At 39.0% G+C, this 13,194-nt stretch overlaps 1 protein-coding gene across 1 annotated transcript in view; it reads right to left on the bottom strand.

Annotated features, from left to right (window-relative positions):
- Positions 1 to 9,313, bottom strand: part of SLC26A3 (solute carrier family 26 member 3) — a 37,079-nt gene extending 27,766 nt beyond the window's left edge. The window contains exons 1-3 of the mRNA XM_061640370.1: positions 9,183 to 9,313; positions 5,043 to 5,182; positions 4,481 to 4,591 (exon numbers count right to left, since the gene is read on the bottom strand). Coding sequence (XP_061496354.1) covers positions 4,481 to 4,591; positions 5,043 to 5,182; positions 9,183 to 9,313 — 382 coding nt within the window. The remainder of the gene's footprint in view (positions 1 to 4,480; positions 4,592 to 5,042; positions 5,183 to 9,182) is intronic.
- Between the last annotated feature and the right edge of the window lie 3,881 nt (positions 9,314 to 13,194).

Here is a 13,194-nt window from a genome sequence, read left to right as displayed (position 1 = left end):
GGTTGGGAAAGGCTGATCTAGAGGGACAGTGGGTTCTCCCTCAATGGAGATCTTGAATCAGGGGCTGGATAGCCATTTATTGCAGATTCTGCGCCTCTGGACTTCTTGCATTGAGCAAGAGGTTGCACTGAACTAGAGGTGTGAAGACCTAGAAAATAAGTGGGAAAATGGGGGGAGGGGCAGTGGTTCCCCCCCCCCAATTTTTTTCCAAAGCCTTTTTTTAAATTAAAAATTAAAGGAAAAAATCTAGAATTACACACACACACACACACACACACACATTTCCCCAGTTTTTTTCAAGGCCTTCACATTTCTAGGTTGGACTAGAAGACCTACAAGATCCACTCCAATTCTATGCTTCTGTAGCCAGGTTATTGGTAAGAATCCATTCTATTATACTAGTGGGCTGAAACCTAAAGCTGAACAAAGACACTTGGGTGATTCAGCAATTTGCAGAATATTTTTTAGACAAGCAGAATTAGAGCTAGTACACAACAGCTGTGAGCTTTACATGTGGCAGGGCATAGGGGTGAGCTTTGAGGTTACATGCCCTTCTCTAGTACAAAGAGAACTTTTAGTGAAGCAGGTCTGCATGTTTAAATCCCAGTGTTAATAGGCCTACTCACACAAGTCATTCATGCCTTGTTTGTGTGTGTGCACGTGCACACGCATGCAGTGAACAGATCACATCAATGGGACCTGCTCATGTAGGCAGCTGTGACTGCAAAGTCAGGTTTACAATAAAGGCTCTATCTGCAGTGAGAAAGGGCATGTGAACCTGAGGCTGGCTCTGCACTCCACCAGACGGGCATCCTACACATTGGACATTCTTGTGTGAATAGGCCCTTAGTCAAATCAACTCTGACTGAGTAGGTTAGATGCATAAGAGTGTCTCTCTGGGGCAGAGCTTGGAAGTAACTAGTTACAAGTATCAAATTACTTGTAATTCATTACTTTTTTGAGTGGGTAATTCCTTTACATTTTGATTGTAATAGAACTAGGAGTAATTTTACTACTTTTGTGGAGTAATTGTAACGTTTCCAGAATTACTTTTGGGCATTACTTGGGGGGGAGCAGGGGAAGTCTTCTGCTCCTCTGATTTGTGGATGAAAATCATGTGCCTCAAACTGGGCTTCTGTGCAGTGTCGCTCTTTCCTCATGCTCTGTGGATGGGGAGGAGGCGGAGAGTGAGACGGGGTGGAGTGGAGAAAACATTTTAAAAAATGGATAGTGGTGGTGAAGAATGGAGTGGAGGGAAAAAGGATCCGGAGGTCAAGGACATGGATAAAGGAGGAGAAGGAGGCAGCAGCAGAATGGAGATAAAGAATTGTGGAGGTGAATGACAACGTGTGTGTGTGTGTGTGTGTGTGTGTGTGTGTGTGTGTGTGTGTGTGTGGAGGTGAATGACAACGTGTGTGTGTGTGTGTGTGTGTGAGAGAGAGAGAGAGAGAGAGAGAGAGAGAGAGAGAATACTGTGTTTGCACTTGGCACACAAAGTGGCCTCCCACACCCTCTCTGGCTACTGTGCTGCATTTGCAGTATTTTAACTTTTTTGCATCTCAGGGGAAAATATTTGCTTGAGTGAGTGTCCCTTAGTTGGTGGCAAGGCAGGGTCTGAGAGGTGGTTAACTGAGAGAGATTATGCTTGGTGGCTGAGTGGGGGGGTTGCACTTGGTTTGACGTGCAAAGATCTGAGTAGTGGCCTCAGCCTCCCTCCCCACCACCCTTACCAGCAGAGAGACCACCATTGCTATCTTACGAATAAAAATAATTACTCTACTACCTCTGTATGTGTGTGTTTATTTTTAATGTTGTTTTAGGCTACTTAGATGTGCAGCAGCCAAGGCCAGCACCTTGTAGGCGGTTTTTTTAAAGTAACTGAAATGTAATTGTAGTGATTACTTTTGAGAAAAGTAAAGTAATCGACTTCCGGGAAGGGTGACTTAGCCTGTGCCTGCTTTTGAGACGGGCTCCTGCCTCAAAAGAAGCTTATTCAGATATATCAGTCAGTTTTTTCTTTTTTTTTGACTGATTAAACTTCTCCCGGGTAGGGAGAAACGAAGAGATTAACCTCAAAGCCTATTTTTGTTGGGACGACCAGATCTCATTAATTTATGGGACGAGGTCCAGCCGACGAAGGTGGGACGGATTTTCAACAGCAAGCTCTATCTGTTAAAGCGAACGTTCATCTTATCTTCTAAGAGAGAACGCATTAACAGGCAAGCACCCTTCTTTCTATATTTTTCTTTTACTTGACTTAAATTGTTGCTGTTTAAAAGAGATTTGCCAGATTGATCGGTTTTTGACATCTCACTGGGGAGCCGTAACTTCTCTCTGCTACGCACTAATTAATAGCTTATCTCTGTTTTTGTTGCAAAAAGCTGTCCTGGATTTGCATGCTAAAGATACACACAGAAGAGGGATTTCTATTCCAGATTTTTATTTTGAAAAATATTATACTGTTTTGAGACTACTCTCTTTTTGGTCTATTTTATTTTGACGAATCTGTTTCTTGACGATTGCCATTAATTGTTTCGATCCTGGGAACTGCATTTTGTTTACTTAACTATTGGAGAGATAAGGCTGTCTGCTCTGTTTATACTGTGATGTCACCAAGTCTGGAGTATTAACCCAATTGTTGCTGAAATAAGAAGTGGTTTTCCTATATTTTTCTTTTAAAATGGCAATTAAGAAAGTGGCTGAGAAGCTGGAAATAACTATGTTTCAGAAAATAATGGATGAGATTGAGATAACGAAAATTGAATTGAGTAAAATGAAGCAGGAGATTAAAGATATAAGGGTCCCTGTGAGAGAGGTGACCCTGGAAGGGGTCCCTGTGAGAGAGGAGACCCCGGAGATTGGAACAGGGGTCCCTGTGAGAGAGGAGACCCTGGAGACTGGAATAGGGGTCCCTGTGAGAGAGGAGATCCCGGAGATTGGAACAAACGTGGAACAGGAACAAGATTTGGAGTCTATGGACTTTAGAAATAAAATCTATGGTTTGGAACTCAATGTTATCTCTGAAGAAATTAATGAAGATTCTAGAGATAAAGTTATCAATGGCATGGATTATCTTCTGGACTGGAATGATGTGATGGAGCCCAATATAGAGAAAATCTATGGAATTAACTGCAGCCATGTGACAATGGAAAAACTTTTAAGAGATGACCCAGTGTATTTTGAAAAAAAGAACAGAGATATGATTTTACAGCAGTATTTCAGCAACCTATTCAGAATGGATGGCAAGAAAATATTTGGGATAGAGGTAATTCCCATCAGACTCTTACTATATGACTATGGCTTTGACAGCAAGATTATTATGGTATACTGATAATGGAAGATTGGATATTGAAATTACTGGACTTAACAAGACTACTGAAGATGGAAGATGGAAAATGGAACTAATAGAGATAATAGAACAATGGCTACTGAAATTACTGAACCTAACAGATTCTGATGTGATGGATTAATTGAAATGTTTATTTTGACTATGGTTATGACAATAAGATTATCATAATTAGTAATGAGATGGATTAATCGATATGCTTATCTGGAAAAAAAAAAATTGATAGATATATTTCTTAAAGAATTGAAATCTCTCTTTGACTTTTTGTGGAAAGAATAAAGTAATGTTTATGAGATTTGATGATTAAGTAAGATAACTACTGGAGGAAAGTGATTTTATAATATGACTTAAGAGACAGGATTGCTATATATTATAGACTTATAACTGATTTGATCTTTGACAAATGGGAAGTCAATATTTTACTCTTTATTTTTTATTTTATTTTTTTTTTCTTTTTTTCTTTTTGTCTAACTATTTTTGATTTTGTTTTTTGTCTTTGAATGTTTTATGATTTTGTCTTGTATGTTTTATGAAAATTTGAATAAAAATTATTGGAAAAAAAAAAAAAAAGTAAAGTAATCAGTTACTTTCAGAGCAATTGTAATTGTAATGGTAATTACTACTTTTTTGGGCCATGTAACTGTAATTTATTACTTTTTAAAAGTAATCTTCCAAGCTCTGCTCTGGGGCACTCCATGAGAAAAAGGCCTGTCCTCTTAAGCATTAGGAAATGCTTTGTAGACACTTGCATGGAATATTTCACATCAGGAAAATAGATGAAGCATTATCTGCTCCATGTACAAGCTCCAAAACCACATTCATATTCTCTATCGCTTCCATGTCTCTTTCTGTGATACCCACAGTACTACAACTAAATATTTATGTTGATATATATGCATGCAAATGCAATTTCAGCAAAATATCACTGTGATGATGTAGCATCTTGTTTTATGGTGTTATGCAGGTAGAACTGTTGGCTCACTTATAAACATTGTTCTGGAGCAGCAGTTCCATGGATATAGCAAATAATCCATGGATGCAGTATGATATATTGAAAAAATCTATGCAAGAGTAATTAACGTCATGGAGAAGATAGCACAGCCCAAATGTTTGTTAAAATGCTGTTCAACTTACCAACTGATATATGTCTGGAAGTGCCAAAGAAAAAATACATAACCACTGGGAAAAAGGCTGCATAGAGTCCATAGCCTGGAGGAACATTTACCAGCAAAGCAAATGCTAGACCTAAAATTAGAGAGAAGAAAAAGTAAATCACATCGGGGAATATGAGTGCATGTAAGGCTGTAGGGCTGAGGTGTAGTGTAGTGGTTAGAGTGTTGGACTATGATCTGGGAGACCAGGGTTTGAATCCCCACTCAGCAATGTAGCTCACTGAGTGACCTTGGGTCAGCCATGCCTCTCAGCCTAACCTACCTCACAGGGTTGTTGTGAGGATAAAATGGGGAGGAGAGAACCATGTAGACCAATTTGAGCCTCTTGGAGGAAAAACTTGTATATAAATGTAATTAAATAAATAAATAAATAAATAAATAAATAGAAGGCCAAAGGTTAGGGATGATGGGAATTGTAGTCCAGCAACATCTGAAGGGCCATAGATTCCCCACCCCTGATGTAGGGGTATCTCTAATAAGGAAATCAATTATATGCCATTTATGAAAAAATTAAAAATATTTACCTTGTAGGACAGCCACCAACCCTGTGCTGATTCCCGAAACAATGTCATTGAGAATCCAGTCCTTAAAGCGGTATGCAGGTACCCAGGAGATGACAGGAAACAAATTAAGTGCAACTTTCTTTGCTTTTTGTGGAGTGCATCTGAAAAGATAATAATTCAGTCATGCAAAAGTTTAAATACTAATATTCCTAGCTGGATCTAATGAAAGGATAAGGATATACATAGTAGAAAGATGTTCGCTTTAATATTACTGCTACTAAAACTACAACTAATATTTTTTTAATCTGGTGAGTCTACGCAGAGGCAAAGCAACATGCAAATATCAAAACTGTTTTTCAGATAGTAATTTAGGCTGTAATCAGAACCCTATTTACCTTGGTAGGCATAAGGCCATAGCTCAGTGGTAGAGCATCTACTTTGCATGTGGAAAGTCCCAGGTTTAATCTCTGGCATGTCCAAGCAGGGCTGAGAGAGAACCCTGCCTGAAAGCCTAGCCATCTGCTGCCAGTCAGTGTAGATCATACTGAGTGAGATAGACCAGTGGTACCATCTGACTTAGTATAAGGTTACTTCCTATGTTTCTTAAGATTGTAGCCAAAATTGGCAACCAAGAAGCAAAAGAGAGGTATCATTAGGGTTTGGGAAATCTCAAGGTGTAGCAGAAAAAAAAACTTTAGAAAAAAACTCTATGGAGGCAAACCTCCCCCCCCCCAGAAAAAAAACCCAGAGGACTGAGCATGTCAGTAGCCATGAAACGCTAAATGTCTGAGGGAGGGATGGAACAACTGCAGAGGGCATTGCTGGCTGGTTGTAACTCTGAAAGGAGGGCTGACACGACAACATTTTGTTGCAGGTCCAGGTTCCGCTTGGTTGTTTATTATTTAAAACTTTTCTATATTTTCTTTTAATTCAAATATTTCCAGGATTTTTTTTACAGTAACTCATAAAACATCAATAAAACACAGTAAAACCACATTTTATTTAGCATCTTAAGTACATCAAGACCTTCCTCTGTTGTACTGAATCATCCTGACAAGTTTTGGCAAGGATCTTGGGCCTTTAACACTTGCGTGACAAGAGATAGGTAAATCTTGTCAATTTTCAGTTTCTCTCAGTTTCTCATTATTCCAATTTTAAATTCAATTTATCGGCATTTTAGTGCAAATTTCTCCTAATATGCACATTTTGGTATGAATTTTTTCCTAATATACACAGGTTCGCAAAGCAATTTCCCCGAATACAATGCATTTACGTTGTTTTCACTAATATATGCATTTTATGCACACATTACTTGGCTGAAGTACTGTACTGCAAATTTCAGAGGATGCTATTTTTCAAGGATGGCTGTGTTTAAGTTTTAGGGATGGGTGAGAAATTTGATTCAGTTCTCATTTCAAGCCGAATCTATCAAAAATCTCACTTTCTGAAGCAAAACACAGCCATCCTTCAAAATTTCCACTTATTTGAATTATGCGATGCAGTTTGCCTATCAAACAATATTTACAAAAATATATTTGTTAGGAAAAGCGTGCATAAAAATGAATATATGAGTGAAAATAACAAAATGCATTATATGACAAGAGATTGCTTGCAAAAATGTGTGTACATTAGTCACAACTGCCTACAAAAATGTATTTATCAGGAGAAATTTGCATTAAAACGCTGGAGAACTTTTATGAGGATTTAAAAACAACAACACAAATTGCTGTAGAAATGTGGAGCACTGAATTTAAGATTGGAAAAATGAGACATTGAGAGAATCAAAACTGACAGAGCTTTCCATTCCTATTCGGTCTGCATGTTATTTTGGAAAGAGAAAATTAAATGTGAACCAGCAAAGCCTTGCATATGAATGTTATCTGCATGCCAGGAAAAGCATCACCTGTGTAAATTTCTCTCATCATACAGCTTTTAAAAGCATGGGTAATCTTCCCAAAAAGAGGGTGTATGTAGCCATACTTCACAACAGCTCTGTAGGACGTTATCTCATACCTGCCTGTCAGGTGGGGAATTGGAAATAATGTTTTTGCAGCTAATGCATTTATGACTGAGGCAGTCTGCACTGCTTCTTTGTGTCAATGTGTAGTTATAATACAAAGAGTGCTACATTAGTAGGGCATTGATAGCACAGCTGCCTGGCTGGGGTAATGCAGGTCTGGTTTCAGACCTGCAAGAGTAGCACTGATAACAAGTGCTTCCATGGCATTTCTGGCCTCCAGATGTTGTTGCACTCCAACTCCCATCAGCACCATCTGGCACAGCCAATGGTCAGGGAAGATAGGAGTTTTAGTCCAGCAATATCTGAGAGGAGGGCACAGGTTCCACACCACTACCATATCTCCTCTCACATTTTTGAGGTAACTACCTGAAAATGGAAATGGACTGCCTTCAAGTTGATTCCAATTTATGGCGGGCCTATGAATAGGGTTTTCATGGTAAGCGGTACTCAGAGGGGGTTTACCATTGCCTCCCTCTGAGGCTGAGAGGCAGTGACTGGCCCGAGGTCACCCAATGAGCTTCATGGCTATGTGGGGATTCGAATCCTGGTCTCCCAGGTCATAGTCCAACACCTTAACCGCTACAGTTTTGAAATAACTCCTTTTCTCAATAGATTTTTTGAGGTAAATTTAGTCAGTTTGGACATGTAGCATTTATCTTATTGTTATTTTGTCTGCTTTCATTATACAGAAATTGTTACAAACGTATTTAGGCCACATTCACACTGAACATTTATTCCACTATTATTCCACTTTAAGCAGTAATGGCTTCCCCCAAAGAATCCTGGGAAGTGTAGTTTGTAGTTGCTAGGAGATCTGTATTCTCCTCATACAGGTACAGTTCCTCAAGTGGTTTTAGCAGTCAATCCTTCTTCCCAGAGCAGTCTGGGAATTGCAGGACTATGAGGGGAATAGGGCTTTCCTAACAACTCTCAGCACCCTTCACAAAGTACACTTCCCAGGATTCTTTGGGGGAAACCATGACTGTTTAAAGTGGAATAATAGTGGAATAAATGTTCAGTGCGAACGTGGCGATTCTTTAAACAAATATTTCTTCAACTTTGTGCACTGTTGGAACATTGGGAATGGAAGTTATTAATGAAGAGATGGGGATGGGAGATGATGAAGAGCAAAACGGGTGAGGTATTCTGGAAATGTGGCAAGCTGCCTCTGATACTCTTTATGCCAACCTTCCCTAAACTGGTGCCCTTTAAAAACAAAACAAAACCCTCAAACCAGCAAGTACTCAACCCATTTTAAACTCATTAAAGACTGCCCCAGATATTTTACAGTGCTTCCAAGGCATTTGTAAAGCTAAGATTTTGACAATATTTCAGGGAAAAGGAGCCCTGTGATGGTGAGGCAGCCATCAGGAAGAAGTCATTAGCTTCCTATTTGAATTTGACTCATGGCTGGAACAGGTTAAAATGCTTGTTTTGATTGTTTTAGATTGGAGACTGCTGTGGAACACAAGGGAAAAGGATCTCCCAGACAAGCTAGGCCCAAGTTTTTTAATAGGCCATACCAGAATGTCTTGAATTGCACTATTAGGCAGAGAGAGGCAGCCACCTCAGGGAGTGGATACTGGGAGCAGTGACAAGATACTGGAGGACAGGGCAGTGTATGCCACACAGCCTGCCCTGCACCCCTAAGCTGGCCTGCTGCCTTCTGGCACAATGAAGGATGCCGTCTTGCCACCAGGGGTGAAATAAGATTCAACAGCTAGTCCAGATGGCTTCTGTACATGGAAAGTTGGTGATGCCATCTTATCCTTTGTTTCAGGCAACAAAATGTCCTGGGCCAGCCCTGACTTGGAAAGTTAACACAATATTGTCGCACACCTATCCTTCAGGAGGATTGGGCTTGCTCATTGGGATATGGATGGGTCACAAAGAGCATTATGTGCACAGGTTTGATTACATGTGTTGAGCTACTCATAAAATTAAGATGAGTCCTTAATGTTGACAGTTCTTTCTTTTTTCCTTTTAACATGCCAGAGTGGTATATGCAGGACCCAATGGGAACAACTTATTAAATCTTTACAGGAAACAACTAGGATTCTTACCCACATGATGAAAAATCCAAAACAATTAGCTTGTCACACATAATAATTTATAAACATTTACAAATGAACATCTCTTACCTAAAGCATACTCTGAGATGGTCCACAAATGTTTTATGGTATCTGTGCACTTTCTGATGCTCTTCATCAAAAAAAAGGTCTGAATACAGTGGCCGGGCCACAACATACTGGTTGCCTACAGGTTCAACCATTTCTCTGGAAAAGACTTCCCTATGGCAGCTTTTTGAGTCCTCCTTTTAGTCACTTAGAGCTCTGAAAATAAATAACCGAGTGTGCTTTTAAAATAACTTAGGATCATGAAGCCCACAGATGAGTGAACTCCAAATTGAGCATTACCACCTTTGAAGATCAAACGGAACAGGATTAAGGCATTATAGTTTCCCAATGACCTGCTTCCTTCTTCCTCTTCACACTCCATAGTAGTACATCTCTGGGGCATCACCCTACCCTCATAGAGAAAGCTCAAAAATTAAGAAGACTGGCTGCTTATCACTGTGTCAATAGTTTAAAGATACAAAATGACCAGGATTGGGTTTTTTTAATGTTTCCTGAGAAAAGAGAGTACAATTGACAGAGTGCTTGGTTAATTTGAGCCTGCTATTCACTATTAACGATGGACCCAGGCCAACAATTTCGGTTTCATTGTTTTTACACTTCAGCAAATTTTGGAACCTGAGACCTGGCTTGTGGGTTTGGATTTTTATTGAGATTTACAGTAATAGCAACCAAAGAATAATTTCCTGGAAACTAAAAATTGCCAAACATGAGGAAGAAACTCATTTGCCATTATAGTTTGAAATGTTACTTGTTGCAACAATTTATTATTATTTCCTGTTCTTCTACAATATGTTTTTAAATAGTTATTAATTCTTCTCATTTGCTGCCAAGTGATTGTTCTGAAGATTTTTATTGCTTCTAGTTTTTATTGTATTTAGACGTATGTTATATAGTTGTAAACCACATATGAGGTCCAACAGTTGGGAAATAAATTAATGAAGCTACATATGATACCTTCTTTAAAAGCTTAGGATATTGTTTGGCAAATCTGTGGCAGCCTCTAAAAAGCAATGTGATAGATATTGTTGACACTTCTCATTCCTAATTTTTATTCATATACAATACAACCCATACCTTAATATTTAATATTTTTATATCTGTTAATAGTTTGTATTTGTATCTAATGTTTTAACAGACAGTCATACGGCACACCTTTTATAATTGGATGATTAGTTGGTTTTTTTAGCTGCTTTTAAATTGTTTGTAAGTGTTTTATTTTTTGTGTACACCGCCCAGAGAGCTTGCTATGGGCGGTATAAAAGTTCAATCAAATAAATAAATAAATAATACCTTATGACAGAACGTTACATTTATTATTGTTATAATCCAGCATAGCAACTCATGACTTGAGACAGATGTACATGCATTTTGCAGAGTTTTTAGTAGATTGTGTTATATGCATTATTATGTTCTTCTTAACTGTGTCTCTTCTTTAATTAATATGCATCACATATGCATCCCATACTTCCTGTAGAAGCTTAGTCAGAACATTACTATAGTGCTCACATTTTGTCCTTGCAAAAGCACTATGAGGTATATTAGTTGATAAATTAGTTCATTTTCACTCATATTTTCCCAGTCCAGTGGTCTATGTAATAGATGGGGAACCTGTGGTCCTTCAGAAGTTGTTAGACTACAATTCCATCATCCCTGACCATTGGCCATGATTGTTGGGGCTAATGGGAGTTGGAGTCCAACAATTTTTGGAGGGTAAGAGATTCCCCATCATTGCTTTGTGTGTTACATTTACATTACATTGGCTCTTTTATTTGGTGGGAAGGTGGGAAGCTAGTAAATAAATACTTTTAAAGGGATGTTATAGATACTATTTCATTATTATTTTGGTGGCAGCCTATTCTTCAGTATATTTTTCAGTGAGATTAATATAGGATGACAGCCTCAGAAGGATGCTAATTTTTAATGCACCTGATATTGTTATACAGTCAGCATTTCTTCTTACTATATCTGTAGATGGATTTAAAAGATAACTTTTTTCCCGGGACATGAGGTGCATTCAGAGGTGATTTTATCACATGAAAAATCACACCATGGTGATTTTACCATGTCTAAAATGAGAATGAGAATTGGGTCTTGAAGTCTTAATTAACACACAATGACATCTTATATTATGTCTATATTTTACTAGGAAGCCAAACGGAAGCTTCTCATGTTCATGGGAAAATGCCTCCTGCCTTTTTTTTTGTTAACAGTTACCTGGTATAAACAAATCCCAGCCTTCTTGCCAACCACAAGGTATCAGTGCAAAGAAGGAAAGTATTCTAATGAATACTTTAATGGGGGGGGAGGCACCTTTCTCTCTGCCCCTCATTAGAGAAAATGAACCCATCTTCTCATACAGAACATCTTGTAACACCTCAAGCATGTCATTCACTTCAGTGGGACTACCCCAATGTGAAGGATCATTGAAGTGGCACTTACATTGCCTAAAACAATTTGTAAATGACTTTATCCAAAGCTTTTGAAAAGCCATCCATGTTGTGTTAGTTGTTCACCCTTTTTTACACTGAAGTCCTGTACTCTCTTGCCTGGGAGTAAGCCCCATTAAACTCAGTGGGCCTTAGTTCTGAGCAGACATATATAGGATTGCGTTGTTAGTCTGTGCCATATGGCTCTGCTTCAGAGAGGGATGGCACAATGGGCTTTCCCCCCACCTTTTTTTCTGCCCTAGTTCAGGTAAAAGTTTGCTGGCCCTTATGAGTTATAACATGTTGAACAGCATATCAATAGTACCTTAAGAGCACAATCCTATATATGTCTGCTCAGTAGTAAGTTTCCCTGAGTCCAACGGGTCTTATTCCCAGGAAAGTGGGTACAGGAATGCAGCCTACATGATCAAGGATTGAAAGTAATATTTCCCTCCTCTTTTCATTTTTAATATATGTAATTTGACTATCTCCTCCACTATTACAACATGTCTATCCTGGGCAGCCAGTTTGGATCAGAAATCTCTGGATCGTTCTCCAGGGAATTCAGGGATATTACCAAGTTAAAACACAGCTAAGCTACCTTTGAGCACCTCTTCCAAGATTGCAAGCAGTGGCGCTTTCTCCAAGACTCTTGACACAGCTGAGGCACATGCCCCTGGAATGCCAGCACTGCAAGCATATGCTGAGTTTGCCTCTATGGTTGGACCAGGTCTGGTTTGGCAAACACAAGGCCAAAGTAAAAACAGCAACAACAACAAACCATCATCAGTCCAAACTCAATGACTGCACAGAGCTAACAGTGTGGGGTTTTGGACTGTTGTTCATCCCAGCGTAAACCTAAAGTATCAGCACATCCACCCAGACTTCTGATGATTTGAACAGGTTAGAGGCACTGCTCGCCATTCCAATAAATGAAGCTGTGTAAATGTAGTTCTAAAACAGAGGCAGCCAAAGTGGTGCTCTCCAGATGTTGTTGGACTTCCTTCATCACTGACTATTGGCCATGATGGCTGGGGGTGTTGGGAGTTGGAGATACAACAATGGTATCTGAAGGACACTACATTGGCTATCCCTGTTCTAAAATATATACAAACCCATTTCTAAAATTATGAATAGCACACTGCATAGTTACAACTTTGCATAGCATATGAAGTAGGTGTGTATCTTACCTGAAGCATACAGCTATATTTCTCAAGGGAGGAAGCAGAGACAAGTCAAAAGGGTGACTATGTCCATTTAAATGCCTCCCTTTATATAGCTGTGGAATGCGCAATCATACACAGCTTTAATAGCTAACTTCCATTAACTTTTACGGGTATGAAGATTTCATTGTGGCCTTGACTGTTGAGCCCATGATCAATAAGGACGATAAGGATGGTTCCCTGCAAATTACTTGGAAGTTCTTTTGGCAATTGCTTAACACTGGTTAGGTGAATTGCATTATTGGTTTGCATAAGTTATGAAGAGATGTGTGCATGAGAATGGTAGAAAGGCACAATGGTAAATTCCAGCCTAAATCAGGTTAGAACAACAAGGGAACAGAAGGCCATCAACTAGAGACTACCATA

This window comes from Rhineura floridana, chromosome 8 (assembly GCF_030035675.1).
Source record: "Rhineura floridana isolate rRhiFlo1 chromosome 8, rRhiFlo1.hap2, whole genome shotgun sequence".
NCBI lineage: Eukaryota > Metazoa > Chordata > Lepidosauria > Squamata > Rhineuridae > Rhineura > Rhineura floridana.
This window is presented reverse-complemented; position numbering and strand designations above follow the sequence as displayed.